Source organism: Caretta caretta, chromosome 5 (genome assembly GCF_965140235.1).
Source record: "Caretta caretta isolate rCarCar2 chromosome 5, rCarCar1.hap1, whole genome shotgun sequence".
NCBI lineage: Eukaryota > Metazoa > Chordata > Testudines > Cheloniidae > Caretta > Caretta caretta.
The window spans coordinates 17,323,891-17,350,689 of record NC_134210.1 but is presented as its reverse complement, the minus strand read 5'-3'; the positions used below and the strand labels follow the sequence as shown (position 1 = coordinate 17,350,689).

Genomic DNA, 26,799 nt, shown 5'->3' with positions numbered 1-26,799 from the left:
TGGAATTCCTTCCCTTCTTAAGGTTGAACTGAAAAAATCTGGGGGGGAGCGGGACCAGGAGAGGGAAATCAAACACAGTTCCTGAACCTTACTCCCTGAAGGGAAAATGAAAAAGTCTTTAACCAGAATGGTTTTACAATGAAATCTGTAATGTTTCCAAGTCCTTGATGATCAATGCCACACTGGGCTACTCAGACATTTCTAGCACTCTCCTGCTGTTGGCTTATTTCCTTTGATATGCTCTAGAAAGGCAAATGGACTCCAGCTGTTTCCTTGCCCTTCCTGGTCTGAAGTTCTAGGGCTTCCTAACCTTATCACCCTCCTTGGAATGCAGGCAGATGGTGCACCCGGTCACTGCACTGCAACTGAGAGGTGAATTTGGCCCATTGTTTTTTAACTCATGTTATTCCCTTTAAGAAGAAGGGACAGAAGGCTGGAATCAGAAAGTGCTGGGAGGTTCTATGACTGTTGGACTTGGACAGAGGGGAATAGTAACTGAGTTTGGGCAGCCAGGGAGGTACAGGGAAGTCTGAAGAAAGTATGGAGGAAACATTAGCAGGAAGCAGGGTAAAGTGTTGGTGTGAAGAACAATGTCAGGGAAGAAAGGGAGCACAGAGAAAGAATACAACTAAGAAAACCACCTGACCACGTGAGTGCCTTCTGACATAGGACAGGTTTGAAATCATACCCGATAAGGTGTAAACAAGATAACTTTTTTTCTCCAGTGAGCAAATTCTAATTTCTAAGGGCCCTTCACATAGTTTGCTGGGAAATCTTCCATCAGGGTGTCGGCTAGAGATTCTCTGGAATTGGGGTGACTCTCAGGGGAGCTGCCAGAGACACAGGGTCAGTCATTTGGAGGTTCTGTGCCATCTCTGGGAACCTCTGCCCATTCAGTCCTGGCTCCCAGGAAGCGTTGCCTATTGGAGCCAGGCTGTCAGGGATTCATTGATTATAACTGTTTCCAGACTACTTCCCCACAAAGTGCGGGACTAGCATGCCGCCTGCAGTAGTTAATATATCCTTAGGCCATTTGCCCCTTCAGTTCATGGTGGGGGTCAAAGAAGCCAAGCTAGTTCCTCCACAGCCTCCAACTCTGCTGAGCTGCAACCCTCATCAAGGGGCATCAGCGGTGCCTGGGGAGAGGAGAACATTCTGCAGTGACATAATTCCCCTTTCCACCAGCACAGGCTCCTTCCACATGGATGCAGGGCAGGGGAAGCTTGGAGCCTTAAACCGTATCTAACCAGCTCTGCTGAAAGGGTGAACAGGCTCATGGAGTCACACACTCAAACAGAGGCTTTTAAGTCATTCATTGTGAGCTTCAAGGTCACCACAACCAGCATCAGGGGACACTGGTGTCATCCATGCTTAGTCACATCTTGGTGCATATGATGTCTTGCTTGGGATACTGAGAACCGTGAGCAACTATGTTACCCCTTTCAGCCTCAGCAAGTGAGAGCTTTGCAGCTGCTAAGCTATATGTCATCTCCCTGACACACTAGCTCATCCTCCTTGCCAGCAGACTCTTCGGGACGCTGTCGTACAAACTTTGCCTTCCAGGTGACAGTGAACCCAATTCCCAACTTCCCCAGAGACATCTCTCTGCAGTATCCAGTCCCTCTAACTCAGTGGTTCTCAACCTGCGGCCCAGTCAGCACAGAGATATGGCCCATGTGACATCAGTAGGGTCATTCAGGTATTATTGGATGTGGCCCACATAACACATTGTGGGTCCCACATGCGGTCCACAATGGTAAATAGGTTGAGAACCACTGCTCTAACTGGACATTCAACAGACATTAAGTTCTCTGCCTCCAAAGAGACAAAATGCACACTAGCCTGTTAGTTTAGCTGAAGGCTTACGAGTCACTGTAATACAAAGCACTGAGATGGTTTTGTAATAAAACAAAACAAGAATAGAAGTTTAAGTGATAATAAGAATAAAAGAAAAGGAGTACTTGTGGCACCTTAGAGACTAACCAATTTATTTGAGCATGAGCTTTCGTGAGCTACAGCTCACTTCATCAGATGAAGTGAGCTGTAGCTCACAAAAGCTCATGCTCAAATAAATTGGTTAGTCTCTAAGGTGCCACAAGTACTCCTTTTCTTTTTGCGAATACAGACTAACACGGCTGTTCCTCTGAAACCTGTCAATAAGAATAAAAGAAACAGGTAAGGTTACAAGTAAAACAAAATCAAACCCACTTTCTAGTGACTAAACCTTAATTTCAGCAAGTTATTATCTTTGTCTGAACAGGTTCTCACCTAGTCAATTTTTAGCTACTCTTGCCTTCCAAGCCAAAAGAATCCACCTTTCATAGGCTCATAGGGTGCTGAACCTGAAGTGCCTTCAGTGATGGATAACCAAAATAGTTTTTTGCTTGTCTTTATATTCCCCAAAGTTTAGTGTTTCTGTCTCAAGAGCCAGGTTGGCTTTCTCGGTACAGATTCCATCCCTCGTCATGATCATAGAATCATAGACTATCAGGGTTGGAAAGGACCTCAAGAGGTCATCTAGTCCAACCCCCTGCTCAAAGCAGGACCAATCCCCAATTTTTGCCCCAGATCCCTAAATGGCCCCCTCAAGGATTGAGCTCACAACCCTGGGTTTAGCAGGCCAATGCTCAAACCACTGAGCTATCCCTCCCCCCAATTAATGATTAGATGCTCTTCTCCCCTGCTTGTTAGCTTGATGTCTTTGTTCATCTTTATATGTAAATATACTTACATTGTCCTCAAACAAGTAAATACACGTTCTTTTGTTTAGGGCTGTCTGCCAAACGCAATTTGAGAACAGATTTCCAGCACGCATCTATAATTCTCTGTATACACTATGTACATACACCACATAATTATTTTTGGGACCAGTGTGTTACTAGTTTGCATATCATACTTTACATGACACCTTTTAGATACAGATTATGACAACAGTGTATTGAGGCAATGAGTGTGTTAGGCCTGATGTGAGTCACAGTAGGGTATGCCCTCTACCAGTTGGTATTGAGGGGCTCCAAGGGTCACAATGTGACTAGCAGAACACAGCCACGATGGTAGTCACATACTTTAACCATTGTGAATATTTCATAGCCTGAAATAAAGGGGATTAGTGTATTACGGATGCAGCACTGTTATTTCCCACCACAATGTTCCTGTTTGGAATTAATATCCCTGGGATAGGAACATTTCCAGGGATTGTTGACACTTCATATAAAGACTAGGAAAATTAATTCCAACAAATTCATAGATTCTAAGGCCAGAAGAGACCACTGTGATCATCTAGTCTGACCTCCTGAGTTACACATGACATAGAACTTCCCCAAAGTAATTCCTAGAGAATATCTCTTTGGATGTTTGTCTATCTTCATTTAAAAATTGTCAGGAATAGCAAATCCACCCTGACTGTTGGTAAATTGTTCCAATGGCTAAAGTAAAATGTATGCCTTATTTCCAGTCTCACTTTGTCTAGTTTCAACTTCTAACCGTTGGATCACGTTTTTTCTTTCTCTGCTAAAGAGCCCATTATTAAATATTTGTTTCCTGTGTAGGTATGTATGGACGGTAATCAGATCATCCCTTAACCTTCTCTTTATTAAGCTAAATAGATGGAGCTCCTTGAGTCTACCATTATAAGGCTGGTTTTCTAACCTTTAATCATTCTCATGGCTCTTCACAGAACCCTCTCCAATTTATCAGCATTCTTTTTGCATTCTGGCCCCCAGAACTGGACACAGGATTCCAACAATGGTTGCACCAGTACTAAATACAGAGATAAAATAACCTCTTTATTCCTACTCAAGATTCCCCTGTTTATATATCCTAGGATCGCATTAGCTCTTTTGGCCACAGTGTCACAGTGGGAGCTCATGTTTCACTGATTATCTACCATGGCCTCCAATCTTTTCAGAGTCACTGCTTCCCAGGATAGAATCTCCTATCATTTAAGTATGAGCTGCATTCACATTTAGCTATGTTAAAATGCATATTGTTTGCTTCTGCCCAGTTTATCAAACAATATAGATCACTCTGAATCGGTGACCTGTCCCCTTCATTATTTACCAATTCCCCAATCTTTGTGTCATCTGAAAACTTTGTCAGTGATGATTTTATGTTTTCATTCACGTCATTAATAAAAATATTAAAAAGCATAGGATCAAGAATCAATCCCTGCAGAACCCTCCTGGAAACATCTGCTCAATGACAATCCCCATTTGCAGTTACATTTTGAGACCTATCAGTTAGCCAGTTTTAATCCATTCAATGGGTGCCATGTTAATTTTTAGATTATTCTATTTTTTAATCAAAATGTCATGTCAAATTACAGAAGTCTATTACATCAACACTATTGCCTTTATCAACCAAACATGTTATCTCTTTAAAAAAATCAAGTTAATTTGACATAATCTATTTTCCATAAATTCATGTTGATTTGCATTAATTACATTACCCTCCTTTATTCTTTATTAATTGAGTCCCATATCAGCTGCTTCATTATCTTGCCCAAGATCAAGGTCAGACTTACAGATCTATAATTACCCAGGTCATCCCATTTACCCTTTTTAAAAATTGGCACAACATTAACTGTCATCAAGTCTTCTAGAACTTCCTCAGTATTCCAAGACTTATTGAAAATCAACATTAATGGTCCAGTGAGATCCTCACCCAGCTCTTTTAAAACTCTTGGATGCAAGATCATCTAGTGTGAGCTCCTGTATAACACAGGCCATAAAATTTCACCCAGATGCCCCTCTTTTCAGCCCAAAAACTTATGTTTGACTAAAAGCATATCTTCAAGAAAGGCACCCAGCCTTGATTTCAAGACTTCAAATATGCAGAATCCACCACTTCCCTCAGTAGTTTGTTCCAATAGTTAACCACCCTCACTATTAAACTTTAAAAAAAAAGACAATTTTTGACCAGCTCTCTTTAGGGGATTATGCAAATTATGACCAAGTGCTGGAGTCCGTGGACAGTTGCACTATGATAGTAACTTACTTGACTTGCGAACGTGATTGAGAATGAGAAACTTATTTAAATTCACAAAGGAAAAATATAATACAATAGCAGCACAGGTTTAGTTTCCACTACAGAGAGATGCATTTTCCCCAGTGAAAGGCAACAGGGTACAACTGGACTGATATTCTTCTCCACTCTGCACGCTATTTAAACAGCAAGCTCATGTTTTGGTTAATATCCCTTTAAACAGGAGATTAGAATGTTAGAAACGGATTGTTACATGCCATTTGGGAGTGGGGCTGTTGGACAGAGCTAAGGAAAGTGCCATGTGATTGGGATGTGGGTGGTCATGCCTAGCGGTTGGCACAGGAGTCAGACCTAGGGGTTAAAACAGGAATCAGAACCCAGGTGAGAGTCAGAGGCCAAAGGTCACAGTCGGAGTCGGGAGCCAGAAGCCAAAGCCAAGGGTCCCAGCCAAAGTCAGTGGTCAGGATCTGAGCCAAAGGTCAGAATCGGGTTATTTGCAGTGAGACAAGTCTGGGGACAGGGCAGGAGCTATCAAAGCCATGCACAAATGCTTTGACTGCTGGGCTTAAGAGACAGTTTGCTGACTCTGCCAACCAATTAGGCATCATAGTTAAGCAGGCAGCCTACTTCAGGCCAGCTGCGCTCATTAGGTTGCCCAGAGAGATTGGCTCTCCTGAAGGGTTATTTTCCTGGCAGAGCAGTCTCAAGAAGGTTGTCTTCAGGAGGAGATCCCCTGAGGAGACAGGCAAACAGAGTCAGGGAAAATAAACTAACAGGAAGCTGGGTAAACATGTGAGACAAACAGGAAAAAGGATGTGAACATGACTTGGAGAAATTTAAAGAGCTAAAACTTCAAAATTGGGGAGAAAATGAAAGTAACAAAAAAAAAAAAAAGGTAAGAAACCTGCCTGAATCAGGGTGACCATATTTCACTAAAGTGAAAATGGGACGCTGGGTAAGCAGCGACACCAGGCAACTTGCGCCCCCCTGAGCCATGTGGTATCATTGCTCGCCTGAGCTCCACCCTGCATCGCTGCTCGCCCAAGCCCCACCTTGCGTCACTGCTCACCCAAGCCCTGCTGTGCGGTGCCGACAGTTCAAGCCCCCCCAAGCTGACAACCCAAACCACCTGGTGTTGCCACTTGCCTGAGCTGACATCATGACTTTTCTGGCAAAACTGGGCATTTGTCCCATTTGCTCTTGCCTGAACATTCCTCCGTGTTCCCCGTAGGGAAAGAGCAAATGGGACAAATGCTCAGTTTTGCCAAAAAAGTTGTGACATCCAGGACAGAGCTTAAAAAGAGGACTGTCCTGGCCAAAACAGGTATGGTTCCCGTAGCCTGGATGGAAATGAAACCAGCCGCCTGGTTCCTGTCTCTCTGCACTAATGAAAACCTTTGAGTTATTTGTATTACTCCTGGTCTGTTTTTTGCTTAAATTAAAGCGGCTCAGGCTCCTTTGGTAGCTGGTTAGGCTTCTCTCCTTCCAAAACTCACAGGGGAAACAGCACAATAATACAACCTGAAGTTGAAAGAAAGCAGAACTGCCAGCTTCTTCCATTAATGTGTGTTTGAAACCACTCCACCCTTCTATGCTCACACATGGGAAACATCACAAGTTTTATCTCCCAAAGTTTTTCCTCCTTATACGTTTTCCCTCACAAAGGAGAGAATGGAGTCCAAAGATAACAGTTACTTATTTCTCCAGTTCATAGATGACTATCTGTAAGGCCATAGTGAATCAGTCCTGAGTCAGTTAAAGGGTCTAAGGGTGATTACACTAATTCTGGTAATTTTAAGTGACAAGGTACATGGATTCCAGCTTACAGCTACAACTATCTGAATAGGACTCCAGGTCATCCAAGGTGAGGGACATTTGCAAATCTCATAATCCTCTGCTTGTAAATACATATGATCTAGCTACAGCAGGTGAATAATAGGATATCAAGTGTTCCCCTCTAAGCGAGATCAGTTTCAGGTTCTGAAAAACCCAAACATACTCTGTTTTATGAAGATGATATAATCAGTGGGCTGCTGTCCATATGTGATCACGGGTAGAGGTACAGCATCCAGCTCTGTGGAGGTCACTGACTGTGGCCCAAGCACCGAAATATTGTTCTACAGGCCCATGGTCGTGTATTTTTTGTTGTTGAACCAGGACTCACCTCCATGAATACTCAGACAGAAGACCCCCCCCCATAAAGCACTGCTCTAGCTTTAAAAATATACATCTCTGGTTCCATATACATAAAGTATATACCACAGACACCAAATGAAGCATACAATAAAATATTCAAAGGAGAATCTTCAATTTAGGTGGGATTCATTAATATATTAGAAGAAATGTTATACTGGTGTGAGCAGGTGCCTTTCTCAACCAACTCTACAACCCCAGTCCATACAGTATGTAATGTTCAAATTCATCCCTATCCTGCTATTTAATTTTATTAACAAAGACTGATAGCAACAATAAGATAAAGATCAGTTCCAGATCAGATAAAGATCAGCTTTCTACCCAGGCTGGACTGCCCCCAGGGTTCCTCCCTATAACTGCTGAGCCCACACCTTAGAACATCTCTCTCCCATAGTGCCATACTCAGTAGGGTAACGAGCCAGAAGTCAAAATAACTTTTTTAAAACCCTTTCCCAGTAGGATCAACACCTGCTCAAACAGCAGAGAGCTTCAAGCAAATACTGCTATGTTAGAATTACAGAATTCTAAAACCAATTGTAATACTACTAATTGACATTTATAAATGAGGAGATTTCAGCAGGGATCTGGGCCAAGAGGTATTTTTTAAAAAATGATTGATGATCTTGCAAATCAGGTACACTTGGAAAGTAACCTAAAGGACTCTAAAGTTTGTGTTGAGATGGTTCTTGCTGAGGTGTATTGAAGGGTGGAGGGAGGAGATTTGAGTGGGAAGAGTAAGAAAAGTTACCTATTGTAGTACACTTTTTTTATAAAGTTACTTCTGATCTGTTATAAGTAATGACATAATTTATCTGCATGGCTTAAAAAAGTGTTTGTAGTAAAATAATTATTTTTAAAGTACAGTAATTACAGTGGTAGCCCTTAAACTTGACAGTGGACTTAAATGCAAAATATTAGCAGCTGGATAACTTTGGCATTGGGAGTGTTTGCTATAGCGAGAATATGGATGCCCAAGGGAATGTGAAATGATCATTATTTTATTATTATTTGTATTATTGGAGTGCTTAGGAGTCCCGTTCATAGACAAGGACCCCATTCTGCTAGGTGCTGTACAAACCCAGATCAAAAAGACAGTCCCTTCCCACAGAGAACTTGCAATCTATGTATAAGATGGAGGGAGACAACAAACAGACGAACTAGGGAGTACAAAGAATGAGAGGGCACTGGTCAGTGTGATAGTATGGTCTCAGCACACCATCAGCCGAATCATTGTCAAACTGTTAGTAAGTTTCAGTTTTAAGGATTGATTTGGAGGAAGAGAATGAGTTAGTTTTGCAGATGTTTATGGGGAGCTCCTCCCAAGTGTCTGGGTCAGCATGGGAGGGAGCACAAAGGTGGTTGTTTAAAAATTTAACAACTGCATGATGGGGGCTGACATCATGGGCCAATCAGAGGTGGGAGTCAACCTTTTGATACTGAATGAGAGATGACAGGTAGGGTGCGGATAGATCCTGAAGGGCCTTGAAAGTGAGGACAAGTAACCAGGGCCATGCAAAGCAGGGTTCATACAGCCCCAGTGGAACAAGGCCAGGACCCATAAAGGGCCCTGTTTTTATACTACTTGCTCTTTTCTTCGGGTCATCGGTCGCTAGCCTTCTCTGTAACTGCTCCCTTCACTTGACCTCAATTGACCTTATCTGTATTCCTGAACTCTGGGTCATTAGTTTTACTTGATATAAGTCTGAGTTTCACAGCCACATTATGACCTTTCACCAGATTTCTCTCAGAATTTTAGTTACACCTTTTACTTGCTACCACAGTCATTCCAAACCTAGTAATTCATTGGTTGGAGAATTCTTACAGGCAACCATCATTTTCTCCATGAATACCTACAAACACAAGAGCAGCGCTCAAAAGCACAAGCTGCAGCAGGCCTATGAAAAAGAAGATCAGAAGACTGGGCTTAGTCTGCAAAGTTTCTTGAAAGGTGTGAAGTTTGGCAATTGTAGCGGGGCAGTTACCCTGCTCTGGTAGAGGAAGGCTGGGCTGATTGGGGAGGAAGCCACAGCTGGGGCCAGGCCCCATCAGGCCACACCTGGCCTTGTTATAAGAGCACAGGGAGGAGCTGAGTTTGAGTCTCTCTCCAGTCTTGGAGGGAGAAGGACCTCGCTGTGTGGGAGCTCAGGGTACTAGAAGTAGAACAGTGCTGTAGAAGGGCAAGAGGAGCTGGAGAGCTCCAGCCTGGCAAACCCCCAGGCTGAGGCCTTGCTAAAGGCCAAAGCAGGTACTGGGGTTACAGAGGTGCAGCCTGGGGTTAGGCAGAGGCAGCTGGTCCAACCTCCTTGCCAGTGATGAGTGACCATGACAGACTGCAGTTTGCCCCAGTGGAGTGGGGGCTAGATGATGACTGGCAGTAGCCACTGAGGCAAGATGGGTATAGTGGATTGGGGGTTCCCCTGGGAGGGGAGACCCAGAGTGTGGGGACTGCCAGGGGGCAGCACTCCAAGGTAAAGAGCACTGGGGTCTGGGAGGAACACGGGGGGCCTGAGGCAAGTGAGACACTGCCCAGAAGGAGGCCTCTGAGGCTGGAAAAGAGCTAATTCCCAGATGACCAGCAGGAGGCACTGCACTGGTGAGTCCAGGAACTGCTACAGCCATGTACATAGTGAAAAGTCTGATGATGGTTCTGCTACTGGCACTTCTGAGCTGTCCTTAGCTAGTGAGGACATTCATTTGGGCTTGTTGGGTGCTGGAGTCTGATTCTAACACAGAACTTGAAACTGAATTGTTGGGTCCTGGAGTCTCTGATTCTTGGACAGAAAGTTTCCCGTTGGTTGCTAATGCAATTGTTATGGATAAGGGCACTGAAACTGGTTTGATTATTGGAAGTGTGGGTTGGGATTTTTGCCACAAGTGAGAGGTTTTGTGGGGTTTTTTTGGGTTTGTTTGTTTGGGGTTGGTTTTTTTTTTTTTTTTGGTAGAAAATGGTCCTGTTGTTAATTTAGAACAAGGCTTTTGACCTAGCCAACACAAAGAAAGGCAAGTATTAAAGCACGGTTCTTTGTCAAAACTCCTAGGGGGGAGTTACTCCAGCAGTCTTCGTAGAAGCAGTCTGACTCTTGCCTCCTTGTTCTGTTTCATTTATTTGCTTTTCCAGTCAAATTCCTCATCTTCTCTGCAAACCATAAAACTGGGTTCAGAAACTCTCCATTTTAATGCATGTGTATGCCAATGTGACCGTTCAAAAGAATGTGGAGGCAAACACTCTCTAGATTGAACTTGCAGAATGACTGGAAAAGGGTCACACAAGTGACAAAAATGTGCAAACCTACTGTCAGATGCAGAAGGACGTATGGCACAATATTTTGTATTGTCTCTTGGATATTTTGCTGTAAAGTGAGAGGTGTTTAGATTTGAAAGATTCAGACAAGCAATTAGTCTTTGTAAAGGTAATTTTGGGGGGTTATCTGAATTGCTTACAAGGTATGATAGGGTGTTGCGAGAGCATGTGGAAGCAATTAAGGCTGGCACCACAAAGGGTGATGTTCTTATCAAATCAAATTCAAAGTGTATTTATCAGTAGGATTGAAAGACATTTTTGAGACTATTTTTGACAAGATTAGGAAAGCTAAATTCTTCTGTTTGTTTGCACTGCAGACCTGTCCCCAATGGAACAACTGTCTCCACTGTTAAGGTATACTAACATTTCATTGATATCCACACCAAAATAGGAGGGGGCATTACGCAGATTATTTTAGAGAAGCTTGAAAAAAGACAGCTTAGATACGGCTGATTGAAGGGGACAAAACTATGACAATGGGGCAACATGCACAGAAAGGTGTTCAAAATCAAATTCAGCAGGTAAATCAGAATGCATCTTTCATCCCATGTGCTGTCTGCTCAGTTAATTTTGTTGGAGAAACTGCTGCAATGGTTATTCACAAATTTGTTCTTTTTTTTTATTATTATTCAAAGATTGTAAATCCTGTTTTTGACTTTCTGCTAGGTTTTGGGATGTGTAGAGAAAGCATTATAAGATAAATATGAACTTAAAGAATTAGAGTTCATTACCTGAAGATTGGTTAATGAAATGTGTTGATAAGAAAGCCCCTGACTAGAAAGTAGAAGGAAGGCCTTGAAAATAACTTATAAAGCCAGAAGGAATAAAGTAGGGAGAATATCTCGTTGAAAGAATAACTAAATGAGAAGGAAATTTCTAAAAAGAAGGCCTCTGACCAGTACAGATTACTACAGATTGTTTTAAAAAAAACAGAGAATATATCTTAAAATAAGCCAACATGGCCCTTACCAAACTACACACCAGTCTTAAAGCCTAAGTGAAGCCAGGTGCAATGGAAAAGCTGTGGAGGAGGAAAAAAGGAAGTTGTAAATCTTAAAAAAGGAAAGGCTTTGGGAAGAAAGGAGGTTGTAAATCTTATCTGAATTAAGACTGGATATATGGGTGAACTGTCTCAAATTGTTTTTCAGCTAAAGTCGGTATTTGGCAATGACGTTACCTGTTTGTTAAGGGGTATAAAAAAATAAACTCTTAAAGGGTTCATTGCCAATACTTGTCTGACCACAGTGTAAGTATCTTGATCATTTAAATGCCTATAAATGTTTTGTTACTCTATTGGGTGCAGTAAATTGCTTATTATTTAGGTTTTTTAGGAATATTTAGAGCAATGGTACAAATACCATTTGGCCTTTGGATTTAATGAAGGAATTTAGATTAAATTAGTGTTTGGTGGTTTCTCATCAATATTAATTTCAAATATTAATAATTCCAACAAGCATATTAGCATTACATTAAATGCCAAATCATGACAAGATGGTTAGCAAGGTTTGTGGCAATCCATCCATTTCAAAATCAGGTTGAGCGTGTTCTTGATGCTTTCGAGAAGATCAACGCTTCACACACTCTCATGCCAGAATTAAGTCAGAAGTTGATAGCTTGCAAACGAACATTTCAGCGCTTTCGTTCCTTGCTTTGGCTGAGACATGGTATACTCTCTGTCCAAAAATTAACATTGTGAGCAAAAAATTGCCGAGTCCAGACCGTGATATTAAAACCTTTACTGCGGTTTACTTGGTGAGCTTTGAGATGCTTTGTTGGAATTATGGTCTTCTGGGTTCATTTCATGTAAGGAAGCTGCTACTTCACAGAACAAGATTCATAGATTCCAGAGCCAGAAGGGACCATTGTGGCCTGTGTTGTACAGGAGGTCAGGAGACCACAAAACTTCCCCAAAAGGATTCCTACGCCATATCTTTTAGTGAAACACACAATCTTTACTCCTGAGGGAATTCTGCGTCAAAAAATAAAAATTCTGAACACAATATTTTAAAATTCTATAAAATTCATTTGTCAATAAATAAATGTGGAGGCTCCAGCATGGCAGTGGGGTTCACAGGCCACTTGCTGCATGGAGGTGGGAGATCACCCTGCAGTCACCATCCCATTCCCCCAAGGACATGGACTCAGCAGTGAGGCTGCCCCAGAAACACACCAGGGCCCTGCCTCTGCACCAGGCGCACCAAGTGTTGGCAGGCTCAGCCCAACAGGATCCAAGTGTGGAGGGGATTAGTGTGGGGGATCCAGGTGTGGGGTAAGAGGGTTTTGTGTGGGGCAATATGGGTGTGGGCAGCTCAGTGGGGGATCTCGATACCCAGGGGCTCATTGCAGGGTTCCGGATACAGGGGCAATGGGCCTGGAGGGGAGTCCAGGTGAAGGTGGCTGGGGCTCAACAGGAAGGTCTGGGTGCTGGGGAGTGGGCCTTGGTGGGGTGGTGCCAGATGCTGCTGGTTGGGACTCAGTGGGGTGGTGGGTGCAAGGGGAGAGAGGGTTCATTGAAGTGGTTTAGTTCCAGGGGGGCGGAGCTCATCAGGGTGGGGGTTCAATGGGCCTGTTAACGGGGCAGCCCCAGCTGCTGCCAAGGGGATGCAATCTGCTGGGCTCCTGCACCCCCTGCCCACCATCTCCTTCTCTCCCCTTTCCTCTCCCCACTGTCCCCTGCCTCACTGCTCCAAAAATCACACAATATTCAGGTGGCTTCCAGTCTCAAGAGACCAGTCACTTATCCCAGATCAATTTGTAACTTAGATCTCACACTAAAGAAAACGCCTATAGCCAATCCTGTAATAAACTGACTGAAGGTTAATTAACCAGGAAAAAGAAATGAGTTATTTACAGATTCAAGCAAGCATATACACACAAATGAATTACTATCTATGGTTCCTATCGATGACAGGGATGTAGTAATCTGTCATTTCAAAATATCTTTCACAGCAGACCCAGGGGTAACCCCTGGGGGATCTCTGCCTTAGTTTAGTGTTCCTGGCCCCGTGAGAGAACCATTTCTTCTTGTGAGCATCTTTATATCACCTTCTCCCAGAGTTCAACTGATGGAACAAGGGCTCCTGCATGCAACTTCTTCTTGGGTGGATGCGTCAATCAACACAGCTTTTTGTCCTAGATGGCCCATTAAGTCTTAATAGCCCTTCTTAATGAGTGGGGGGAACCACTTTCCTGTCTGAGTTCACACGTGCAGAGCAGGCATCTTTACAATTATAAAACTTATGTTACCTTGCAGCATGGAATACAGACATTACAGGTGAGATTAATGCATGCTGTAACTTATAAATATTTTTCAGACTCTAAACACTAACAGTATGCATCCGATGAAGTGTAGATGTAGCTGTAGAAAGCTCATGCTCAAATAAATTGGTTAGTCTCTAAGGTGCCACAAGTACTCCTTTTTCATTTTGAGAACACAGACTAACACGGCTGTTACTCTGAAACCTAAACACTAACTGCGTTCTTATAAAACTAATACCTATTTTGAACAAAACTAACATACAAGTGAGCTGGTTTGGTTTCCAGCTATGACTTGGTCATAGCTAACGCCTACAGCCTTGGCCAGAGCTCACACTTGGTTTACCAGGATCACGCTGTGATCAAGTCACCCCTTAATCGTCTCTTTGTTAAGCTAAATACATTGACCCCCTTGAGTCTCTAACTATCAGGCACATTTTCTAATCCTTTAATCATTCTTGTGATTCTTTTGTGAACTTTGTCCTAGTTTTCAACATCCTTTTTGAATTTTGGACACCAAAACTGGACACAGTATTCCAGCAGCTGTTGCACCAGTGCCAAATGTAAACTAACCTCTCTACCCTACACAAGATTCCTGTACTTATGCATCCAAGGATTGCTTTAGCCTTTTGGCCACAGAGTTGTACTGAGAGCTCATGTTCAGCTGATTACCTACCACAACCCCCAAATCTTTTTCAGAGTCACTGCTTCCTAGGATAGTCCCCCATCCCGTAAGTATAGCCTACATTCTTTGTTCCCAGTGGTGTCCATTTGCATTTAGCCATATTAAGATGTCTATTGTTTGCTTGCACTCAACTTACTAGGCAGGTCATTCTGTATCAGTGACCTCATCTCTTCAGTATTTACCACTACCCCAATTTTTGTATCATCTGAAAACTTTATCAGTGATTTTACATGTTCTTCAAGGTCATTAATAAAAATGTTACATAGCATAGAACCAAGAACACATCCTTGCAGGACCCCACTAGAAACACACCTGTTTGATGATGATTTCCCATTTACAATTACATTTTGAGACCTACTAATTAGCCATCTTTTAATATATGCCTTGTTAATTTTATATCTTACTAGGTTTTTTTTAAATCAAACTATCATGCAGTACCAAGTCAAATACAGAAGTCTAAGTATATGGCATTAAATTTGCAATGTCATAAAAAAGATATCATCATAAACCCACATTGACTGGCATTAATTATATTACCCTCCTTTTCATTAATCAAGTCTCATAGCAGCTGCTCCATTATTTTGCCCAGAATCAATGTCAGACTAACAGGCCTATAATTGCCCAGGTCACCCCATTTAGCCTTTTTAAATATTGGCACAACATTATCTTTCTTCTAGTCTACTGGAACTTTCCTGGTGTTCCAAGACTTATTGAAAATCAAGATTAATGGTCCTGTGAACTCCTCAGACAGCTCTTTTAAAGTTGTTGGATGCAAGTTATCCAGACCTGCTGATTTTAAAATGTCTAACTTTAGCTGCTACTATTTAACGTCCTCCTGTGATACTAGTGGAATTGAAAGAGCATTATGATATGACTACATCATCTGTTTGTTTTCCCCAAATACAGAACAAATATTTATTGAATGTTTCTGTCTATTCTGCATTATTATTGATAATTCTATCATTTCATCTAGTAATGGACCGATACCATAGTCAGGATGCTTTTTGTTACTAATATACTTTTAAAACTCCTTCGTATTGTCCTTAAATCTATTAGCTATAGACTTCTCATTGTGTCCCTTTGCTTCCTTTATCAATTTTCTACAATTCATAGCTTCTGAATTATATTAATTACTGTCAACTTCCCCTTTCTTCCATTTGTTGTATTTTTTTTTTTTTATAGCTGCCTTCACTTCCCTTCTAAACCAGATTGGTGTGGTTGGTTGGTTTTTAAATCAATATGGCCTTTCTCAATTGTAAAAAGAAAAGGAGTACTTGTGGCACCTTAGAGACTAACCAATTTATTTGAGCATGAGCTTTCGTGAGCTACAGCTCACTTCATCGGATGTTTACCGTGGAAACTGCAGCAGACTTTATATACACACAGAGAATATGAAACAATACCTCCTCCCACCCCACTGTCCTGCTGGTAATAGCTTATCTAAAGTGATCAACAGGTGGGCCATTTCCAGCACAAATCCAGGTTTTCTCACCCTCCACCCCCCCACACAAATTCACTCTCCTGCTGGTGCTAGCCCATCCAAAGTGACAACTCTTTACATAATCAAGTCGGGCTATTTCCTGCATAGATCAAGGTTTTCTCACATCCCCCCCACCCCCATACACACACAAACTCACTCTCCTGCTGGTAATAGCTCATCTAAACTGACCACTCTCCAAGTTTAAATCCAAGTTAAACCAGAACATCTGGGGGGGGTAGGAAAAAACAAGAGGAAACAGGCTACCTTGCATAATGACTTAGCCACTCCCAGTCTCTATTTAAGCCTAAATTAATAGTATCCAATTTGCAAATGAATTCCAATTCAGCAGTTTCTCGCTGGAGTCTGGATTTGAAGTTTTTTTGTTTTAAGATAGCGACCTTCATGTCTGTGATTGCGTGACCAGAGAGACTGAAGTGTTCTCCGACTGGTTTATGAATGTTATAATTCTTGACATCTGATTTGTGTCCATTTATTCTTTTACGTAGAGACTGTCCAGTTTGACCAATGTACATGGCAGAGGGGCATTGCTGGCACATGATGGCATATATCACATTGGTGGATGTGCAGGTGAACGAGCCTCTGGTAGTGTGGCTGATGTTATTAGGCCCTGTGATGGTGTCCCCTGAATAGATATGTGGGCACAATTGGCAACGGGCTTTGTTGCAAGGATAAGTTCCTGGGTTAGTGGTTCTGTTGTGTGGTATGTGGTTGTTGGTGGTTTTTGGGCAGCTAGTAAAGTTTTCTTAAACAATTCCCCATTACCATTCTTATTTTTCTGATTAATTTCTTCCTCCCAGTTGGTATGGCTCATACTTGTTTACAAACGTTTAGCAATATCCATGCAGAGATAAATTATCTCAAAGGAGGAGAGTAATGCCAGGTAAACTTGCAAAAGATGGAAGGTCATCCGATCTTGAAAGTTTTTGAATAAAAGGTTTTCAACTCCGTCACAGACACAATATTAACACAGTTGGAGAATACGATTCATAAGTATGATGGAGTCAGGAAAAAGGTTTGCTTTTTTTCATAGGCAAGAAACTTAAAAGTATCAGGAGTGAAGACTAAAGAAGCACACACAAAACTCACCAAGCAGCTATCCTGAAGATGTAAACTCCAGAGCGTTGAGAACAAGACTGAGCTTTTCACCAGTCTTTGCAAGCAAATTGTTAAGGATGACTTGGAAATGAAGGCACCCGTTGATCTCCTTAGCTACATTCACAAAAGGTCTTTAGATGCAAGAAACAGCACTGGATAATTTTGCGGTCTTCCTGTTACCGTAGCTGCTAATGAAAGGTGTTTCAGCAAGCTAAAACTAAGCAAGAGCATCCATGGGGCAGAAAAGGTTAAATGATCTGGCGGTTATTTCTACAGAGAACTTGGAAGCAAGGCAGATAGACTGGGATGAGTTAATTAATTAGATTACTCAGAGAAGGCTAGGAAGGTCCCTTTGTTAAAGTTCTTAGTGGGATTGCATTTTAGGATTTTTTTTTCGAGAATGGGGGCAGATTTGAGTCTTGGGAACCCTCTCCTGGAGTCAAGCACTTAAGTTGTTTTTTGCAAGAAATTCTGGAAGAGAAACCTCCTTTATAACTTCAGCCCAGTGGCTGAAGCACTCACCCAGGATATGGGAGGCCTCGGTTCAATTCCTCACCTCTGCCTAATGAGAGAAGGGATTTGAACAAAGGTCTGCTATCTCTTGGGACAGTGCTCTAGCCACTGGACTTGTCTGATGTGGGACTGTTGAAGGTGTTTCACTCTGGATTATGTGTTCTGTTCTCCAGCTAAGATTTGCATTGCATGGTTCCCTTTAATGGCTGACAACCACTTGAATTGTTTGAACAATTGTGAGACAAACTGCACAGCCACCAACACGTGTATGCTAATTGTCTATTATTGCATTAGAAAATATAACAAAAGCAAATGTAATAATATTTACTTTTTTTTCTTTTTTTGCTGTATTCAATAATATGCCTTAAATAGGGTGGATTTACTGAGGCTCTTGTACCAGGAATGAACAAAAAACACTGTTTGTGGTAGGGGGGGAAAAACTGAAGAGGGTGCAGATACTGGACCAACAAAAGTGCAGGAAAAATTCTTGTTCTTTCCACTCATGCAGAAAGAACAATTGGTACTCCTCTGGTTCTATAATAAGTAAACATCCTAATGCGGGTCAAAGCCCCAGAATGAAGAAGAAAAATAATAATAGAAGAACTTTTTGTTTAATTTACTACCCTAGCCCTGATCCTGCAAACATGTATACACATTAGGCTCTGTCTACACGAACACTTTTGTCAGCAAAACGTTTGTCGGTCAGGGGTGTAGAGAAAAAAAACAACCCCCAACCAATGTAGTTTTGCTGACAAAAGCACCAGTATGGACAGTGCTATGGCAGCAGAAGACATTCTCCCACCAACATATTTACCACTGATCATTGGGGGTGATTAATAGAACAGCTCCACAGGAGATTTCCTTTGGTGAGGAATGCCACTGGAAAATACCAGAATATTAGCCAGAGGCTTTCATTTACTTCTGGGAGAAGATTGTTTGAGAGTTGTGAAACTTGTTGGAGGGTTCAAGGAAAATGGCTACAAGTAAAAAGAAAGATGACGCACAGCTTACGTGAAAGGCTGAAAATACTATTATGAGCTGGGTGAAGCCTTGTTATAGGTTGAGTTAAAAACTTGTTCAAACTGATATGTGAATGTGCCCTTCATTTAAGGTAGTAAGAGACGGTTAAGGGCCCATACCTAAGGGCGGCGGGAAGAGAGAGAACACACAGCCAGACACCAATGACAGCCAAGAACAGAGCAAGAGGCAGAAGTAGATGGTAAGAAAGCCAAATGGTGAGTAGTGTGACACCGGGAAAAGCAAGACAAAGCAAGTTTTGGAGTTTGTTGACTAAAGAGGCTTGAGTCTGTATAAGCTACAAAACTGTTCCTTTTGTTCTTAGTTCATTCTGTGCTCCAAGAAGCAGGACTTTATACATTCCTTGTAAATAACAGATGCATCAAAGAGAATACCAGACTTCATCAATTTCTGCTTTGACCTGGACAGCCCCAGGATCCTGACATCTTACTAGTTGCTCAGGCCAAAAAGAGGCAATACCCCTCTGCAAAAGCAGTTAGTGCTGTTACTGTTGCAGGAGTGAACCCCATTATGGTTGAACACAAAAGCAGCCGAATGATACCCAGACCTTAATGCAGTATCTCAGCACGCAGACCAGCAGCGGAAGGGACTCAGACTTTCTGGACACAGACGGGAAAAGCTTGTGATAGGTATTCCCCATGTGAAAAAAGAAGGTGGGGGGATAGACGGGGGAAACCACACACACTCACAGCTACTCTAGATGCCCCAGGAACACGCACCACAGACAGACACACCCACCCCCCGCGCGCTCCCGGGACACACGAGTCCGGGCACAGCCAGGCAGGCACCCAGCGCCGCACCCTAAGGAGATGCGGACTCCGGGCCCAGGCAGCCCCCCTAGGGCCGCTCTCCAGCCAGCCACCCACATGCTCAGGCGCCCGAACCTCTTCTGTGGCCGCTCCCCGCGCCTTTCTCTGCGCCAGCCCCGATGCCTCGGCCCCTAGCAGCAGAGCCGCCGCCGCCGCCTGCGGGGCCGCCCTGACCTGACCCAGGCCGGAGGCGGAGGAAGGGGGACCCAGCCCGGCCCCGTTGCCGTCACAATAAGCGCTGGGCCGCCCCAACAATCAGCGCCTGCTCCTGCTCGGGGACCGCGGGGGAGGGCGCTTTCCTCCTCTCCCAGGCCTGCCCCGGCACCGGCTCCACCGTCCAATCGCTCGGCGGGGAGAGCGGGGCGGGGCGGGGCTGCAGCTGCCTTCGCCGCCGCCTGCGGCTCTTTCTGGAGTGGGAAGCGATGGAACAAAAGAAGCGCTGAGCGCGGCGGCGGCAGCAGCGCCCAGGCCGCGCCCGGTGCCCCGCGTCACTCGGTGTCCCCGGCAGCGGCATGGAGGGGACGCTGCCCCTCTAGGCTCCGCGGCGGCGGCAGCAGGACCCGGACCTAGCCGAGCCCCCCCGCCCCCGCTCCCGGCCATGCCGAGCGGCAGTGCCGCCGCCGCCGCCTGCCCCCAGGAGGAGCCCGCCGAGGCCCAGCGTCTGCCCCCGCCGCCGCTGCTGCTGCTCCAGCAGCCGGACACTCTGCTCCTGCGGGAGTGCCTGGCCGGGCTGGGCCTCCACGATCGCGGCCTAGCGGGCAGCGGGGAGGCGGCCGCCCGGCAGCAGGCCCGGGAGCGGCTGGCGGGGCTGCCCCCGCTGCCTGAGCCGGGGCCCGACGGGGCGGAGGAGGTCGACGACGAAGGGGACCTGGAGCTGGAGGAGGAGCTGCTGGCGGCTGAGGAGGAGGAGGAGGAGGAGGACCCGGCCTCGCTGCTGCTCTCCTCGTCCTCCTCTTCCTCGCCCTCACAGCTGCCGCCGGGGGGGCCGCCGCCGCCGCCTCACCCGCTCCTGCCCGGGCTCGGCTCCGTGCTGCTGTCCCCCGCCGCCGCCTTCGATGCCCAAGAGACGGCGGTGGCCGGGGTGCTGTACGGGGCGGACGATCCCCAGGGCATGATGGCGGCGATGCTGTCCCACGCCTACGGCGGCGGCCTAGGCGGGGGGCCGGCGGCGGCCCCGGCTCTGAACGGGGAGCAGGCGGCGCTGCTGCGGAGGAAGAGCGTCAACACCACCGAGTGCGTCCCGGTGCCCAGCTCCGAGCATGTGGCCGAGATCGTCGGCCGTCAGGGTGAGTCCCGCCCGCGCAAGGGGGAGTCGTGCCCGAGGGGAGCGGGGACGGGGCCTGGGCGAGGCCAGCAGGAGAGAGGCGGGCGAGGGGTGAGGCCTTCCCGCTTGGTAGGATTGCGGGGGGCGGAGAGGGCCGCCGGCGAGGGGGGAGGCCGCCGGCCCGGCTGTGCGAGAGAAGGCCCGACTAAGCCTCGGCGGTGAGGCTGTGGCCCGACAGGGGCAGGGAGGCCCCGGTGAGGTGCCTGGGACGGAGAAGTTGGGGAGGGCTCGGGCAGGCTCCCTGGGGGTGGGGTAATCCCGGCCAAGCCCCCGAGGGTGTTCGCCATGGGTGGGGGTGTGGGCAGCCTGGCAGGGGGCCGTGGGAGGATGTTACAAGGGGGGGGGGCGGGGACTCTGGGTCTGCGGTTGGAGGGCGGGAGGGGGCGCCCCAGCCAGGTGGGTGTCGATTTGAGGATCTGCTGGGAGGTGGGGGGCTTTCCACGGAAGATGGCTGGCGACCAGCCCCTGAAGAGGGGGCATGTGTTGGTGTGAACCTTGGCCAGGAGACTTGATATCCCCAGAGCAGAAGCAGGGTGAGGGTTGAGCCTTGCCAGGAGAATAGGCAATAACATGGCAGATGGATGAGCTGAGCAGGGGTTGGGACTGGGCCACAGTTCTGGCTGGGAGTTGGGTGGGATGAGCTCTGTGGGGGGTGAGCAGTAGGTTGGTAGGGCAAGTTCTGCCAGGGCAATGGGCAGTAGTGCCTGGGGTGGGGAAGCGTGCAGAATGCCAGAGTCGCTGCAATCAGCTATCACCGGGTCAGGCGAGGTGGTGGTGAGTATTTATACTAAAAGGGATAGGACTCTGGGGAAGTGAAATTTACCAGTCAAGTGGCCTGAAGCCTAGGTGCACCAGTGGGGCAGGATGGCAGAACTGAGCTGGCCCAGGACAGCTCTGCTAAAATGGGAAACTGGAGTCTGCTTAACAGACTAACTAGACATGGAGGGGTATAGTATAGCTTATCTCAGGGGAGAAGAGATGGACAACTGCTGGAGCATAAACCAGCACAAGCCACTGTAGGGAGACAGCAGTAGTGTTGTGAAGGGATAGGGCTGTAATCTCTTCTTCTGGGCAGGCTGTTAGAATCAAAGACTGCTTGGTTAAACTTGATAAGGTTTTTTCAGTTTTAGTAGCTGCAGCTATTCAGGTTTGCATAATGGCATGAATGAGCTGAATGGATGCCTCTCTTCATTCTCAGTCAGTGGGATAAATTCTCCAACCAGTCCCTTAAACTAACTCCCCCAATCTGTCTTTTTGTCTGGGGATACAATAACCGGGGCTTGGGGCTGCTGGGAACAGGCCCTTGCGTGTAATAGAACATGAGACTGGAATGGCCTGGGAAGCCTGCATAAAGAGCTGAGTGCAAGAATAGTTCAGGCTCCTACATTTAGTGGTGATTACTTGTTTGTGTGTGTGAAACGTTAAACCATACATTTCAATATAATCTGCTTGAGTAAAAATAGTTTGTTTTGCTTTCAGTGTTGTGGGGGTTTTTTAAAATACAATTTGTGGTAAAATTGAGTTTGAAATTTACTAACTTTTGGCCAGTTTCTGCAAACACATGCATGTGAGTAGTCGCATTGGCTTCTGTGGGTATGTGAATGACGATAGTCACTTGTCTGAATGTTTGCAGAATTGCATGCTTAGTCCTTTATTATGACAAACTTCCATTCATGCTCATTCAGACAAATAAGATGAGACTTCCACCATGAGCAAACTTAATGGGGGGAATAAATGTGTTATTTCCCTTGTTGCTATTTTTAACTGTTGCGTGTTTGACTAAGTGTTCTTGTCCTCACACTCCAGTTTTTGCTTCCTGTTGATCTTACTGCAAAGTCACATGTTTGTTTTTCAAATCATGCTTTCGTGATAAGGTCATGTTTGTGATGTCACAGATTCAGTATTGTCACTTTCTTGTGGTATCAGGGTGAGGGAAAGATGGGGGTGTTGGTAAGATCATTTCATGCACAAGTGTTTCTGGTAAGAAAATTAAAAGCATTTTTTTAATTTGTAAAGGGGGATGGCCTAAATGATCAAACACAGGTGCCTAAACAAAAGCACTCTGTTCCATTTCCCTTTTTATATTACTTTATTTACATTTGCTGTTTGAGTCAAAGGGTGAGTTAAAATAATACAAAATAAGTGGAGCTAAAAAGATGCATTCTAAACACCGTTCATTCACTGGGTTTACTTTCCCCCATCTTTTTGTCTGTTACCTGTTTGGACTGTAAGCTGCTCAGGTCAAGGATTTTCTCTTTATTTGTTCATGAAAAGCCTATACGCAAATACCTTTTTATTTAATCATTTCTGTTGTATAAGTAGTTGAAGTGTTCATTTAACAAACTTCAAAATCAAATGTTTACAGATTATTAGAGTAGGAATATGTCCCTTGCTTCCCCATGCAACAGGGTCGAATACACAGATCTGAGACCCTTTCTTTAAAAGCCTGTCCAAGAGAGAGCAACAAGTATTCAGTATTCAGAAGTGAAAATACTTTTCCAGGAAATAAACACGAGTGACTAAAAACTTGGTCACGCATAATTGAAAAATGTTGTTTTCTGTATTTCTCTTCCTCTTTAAGAGAATCATAAAAATTAGATGTGAGAGACTCATTAGGCCATCCAGTCTATTCTTCACCAGTTTAGGATTGTTCCTTGTAGTGTATTCTTCAGTACTTTTTTTTGTTTTAAATGACTCTCACAATGGAGTTTGCATGAAAACAGGATCTTTGTTCCTGAAGTGTTCATCTGCTCTGCCTCCTTTTGCTCCTCAGCTGACATCATACTTTTTAGTTTGTGATAACACTTAGTTGCTGTGGAAAAGATTGTGCCAAAAACAGGATGATGGCTTCAGAAAAGGACAAGTAGCAGAAGAGAGAACTCAGGATTTTCATTACTATTTTTTGTTACCAAAAACACTGGCATAAAAGCATTGGTTTTCTTAAAAATGTATTGGCAACTCATTAAAGGAAGTCTATACTTCAGATAGCTAAACAAATAGTTGGTATAGAAGTGGTATACTTATCAAAGGAATCTTCAAAGTTTGTATTTAGAAATACCTGTTTATTGAATAGAACCGTTCTCATACACAGACACAGTCTAGCCATGTATTGATAGAGCAGTGATCCCAAACTTGATTTGTTCATGTACTGCCTTCTTAAAAAAGTGTGTTGAGGTGAATGGATAGACCATCAAGCTCACGCACAACAGTTTGGGAACCGCTGTACTAGAGAATTTTGATTCTAAATTCTGCCTGCCTTGTGTCCATTCCAGTAAGGACATTGCAGCTACACCATAGAATGTGGTTATCCCATCATATCTCCTGAACATCATCTGGTTGCATTCTAGTTTTGAACTAATACGGCTTCTATAACACTGTGCATGGATCTCCTGTTTCTGTAATATTTTTGTTTAATAAAAAGAATATTTTTATGCAGTGCTGATGCAATTTAAAGGTGACCTGTGAATGAGCTTACAACAATTGGATTTGTGTCCCTTTGCATTTTTTGTTCTGTTATGTACAAAGAGAACCCGGAAGGTGTTCTCTTAATATGTTCCCTGATGGTTTAATTGCTGAAATATCAGGAATGTCAAATCTGGTGCGAGTTTTCCTGGAGGACTCGCAGGGGTCTGAAGAGCATGTTTATTGTGTGTATTTGAAAAGAAGAGTTAGGGTGATTGGAACTTAACAAAAAAGTTCTTTAGCCAAGCTGAATTTTTAACAGGGGGCGGGGGAATGGACTGCTAGCATTCTTTATATACCATAACAAAGCAAAAAAGGTGTAAGCTGACTTCTATTTGCCAGTTATATTTAAACTTACAAAATACTTAGCATTTTTAATATATAAATACAACTTATGCAGTTCTTCAAAATATTGATACAGCACTTATCCTTCTGGATTGCTACTCCCACTTTGGGGACTTGTGCTGGGAACTGACATAGATACTGGAGCAGTTGGAGGCCATGTCCCTGTTAGGAGCAGCGTAGCGGCATCAGTACGGCTCCATAGCTATGCTGCTGTAACTCTGTAGCGCTGATAAGGAACTACAGCGATGGGAGGGATTTTTTCATCACTGTAAGAACTCCACTTTCCTGAGCAACGGGAGCCAAGTTAACTGAAGCATTCTTCTGTCAACTTTGCTTGGTCTACACCAGGGGTTAGGCTGGCTTAGCAGTGGCACTCGGGGTGTGCATTCACACCTCTGAATGCTGTAGCTATGTTGACCTAATTTTAAAGTGTAATCCAAGCTGAAGGAGCTGTGTTGTGTGGATATATTCAGCAAGTTTACACTAGCGAGGATGCATAGTGTGGACACCCTGCACTAGTGCAAATTACAGAAGTTTCTGTTGATGTGTAAATTGCAAATGTGCACTTCTCATGTAAACAACGCTTCACTGAGGGTTGCTACTTCAGGCCTGGTCTATACTTAAAACAGGTCAAGATAGCTACTGTGCTTGGGGCTTGAAAAATCAACACCGCTGAGCACCATAGTTTAAACCAATCTAATCCCTGGTGTGGATGCAGCTGGGTTGGTGGAAGAACATTTAAGTCGACCTAGCTCCCATAGCTCAGGGAGCTGGTGTTTGTACAGTGACAGAAGAACCCCTCCAGTTGTTGTAGTTTGTATCTGCACAACGGGGTTACAGCAGCATAGCTATGGCACCATACTATGCCTCTCTAGCACCCCTAGTTTAGATGTGGCCTTAGTGACATAGCCGTATACGTTTCAGTCCTAGTCTTCCTGCTGCGAGCATTCACGTCCCATTGGAAAACACTTGGAGGAAGGTATAAACCATTTGTTCCAATGAATTCATGCATTTTTTCCAAAACAATTCATGCAGAATTTTCCTTATAAATTCTGAAACCCATAAGTTTTCCACAGTGTAGAGAGGCCTTTTGAGCACTGGCAGAAAGGAAAGGGGGATAGCAAGCTGCTGACTGGCTTGACAAAGGTTGGGTTAAATAACTTGAACAAGGTCACATAAGTCTGTAGCCAAACTCAGAAAACCATTGACTTGGGCTGCCTTCTTGGGCCCCCAACATTGCTAATAGAAGTGGGAATTTAAAAAACAAAAACAGGACAAAAATGTAGTTTAGGGGGCAGTGGTTGAAGGAGATTGGATGAAGCTTTCCAGAAGTTCCAGACATACAGGAGTTTGAGGAGGAAAAATAAGCCACAGAAGTTTTGTCTACAGTAGACTTATTTATCTCCAAAAACTTCCTACTGTTGCTACCATGGATACACTTCCCCTGATAGAAAGCTGTAGTGAAGACAAAGTAAATAACATAACTGCTACTGCTTTAAAAACAAACTGTTGCCACTGTTAGAGTGGGAACCATTTTTACCACCTGCAGTAGTTAACATATTGTAATGTTTTTTCACAGTCATCTTCCCATCCAACTCTCACCTGAAGAGTACAGATTTTCCTTGCCAAAGATCTTGTGGATTTTCATGTGTGAACATCTATATAAGTCCAGACTAATGTACTTCTAAACCACATTGGACTAACTGGTCCTGGGGGAAACTATTTCATAAGCTGCATCAGCAAAACTACCAGATCTTGAAAGTTTCCCCAGATGATATGGACTTTACAATCTGAGCAAGACCCTGACCCCAGATGCAGTGTTCCAGCAGGATCAGCAAGGTGTCTCTCTTTTTAAAACCTGTTTTGTAAGAATTGAGATGAAAGGTCAAGGGCCAGTTCCCAGGTGCAAATGAAAAAGAGGATGATGGGGGGGGGGGGGTGTCAGGGGATTCCATAAACCTTTTAAATTGGCATTGGGTTGTAAACTTATCAGCAACTTAAAAAAAAAATCTTGATGGGTCTTGGAAGCTTCAGGGTTTTGTTTTGTTTTTAAAAAAAAAAAAAAAAAAACCTGAAAGTTAAAAGTCCAGGACATTAAAAATTCAACTTCATTTCAAGTTTCAGATATTTCTTTAAAAGGAAGCTCTCCCCAAATATCCTCTGTCTATCCAGGTATTTAACCGTCCATATTTTTTCCATGCATATACTTTTCCTGAATTCATAATACATTACACCTTCATACTTTAATCTCCTAGGGTAATGGTACAAACCATATGCTACTGCTGTTTCATATGA

General features: G+C 44.2%; 1 protein-coding gene and 1 long non-coding RNA gene across 2 annotated transcripts in view; both read left to right on the top strand.

Moving 5' to 3' along the window:
• The window catches only part of LOC125637188 (uncharacterized), a 60,223-nt gene extending 41,369 nt beyond the window's left edge, over nt 1-18,854 (top strand). The window contains exon 4 of the long non-coding RNA XR_007356853.2: nt 18,638-18,854. This is a non-coding gene — a long non-coding RNA (uncharacterized LOC125637188). The remainder of the gene's footprint in view (nt 1-18,637) is intronic.
• Nucleotides 18,855-19,716: 862 nt separating this feature from the next.
• MEX3C (mex-3 RNA binding family member C) overlaps nt 19,717-26,799 on the top strand; it is a 30,642-nt gene continuing 23,559 nt past the window's right edge. Inside the window, exon 1 of the mRNA XM_048850383.2 lies at nt 19,717-20,659. Within this exon, the coding sequence (XP_048706340.2) occupies nt 19,972-20,659 (688 nt within the window). The 5' untranslated portion in view covers nt 19,717-19,971. The remainder of the gene's footprint in view (nt 20,660-26,799) is intronic.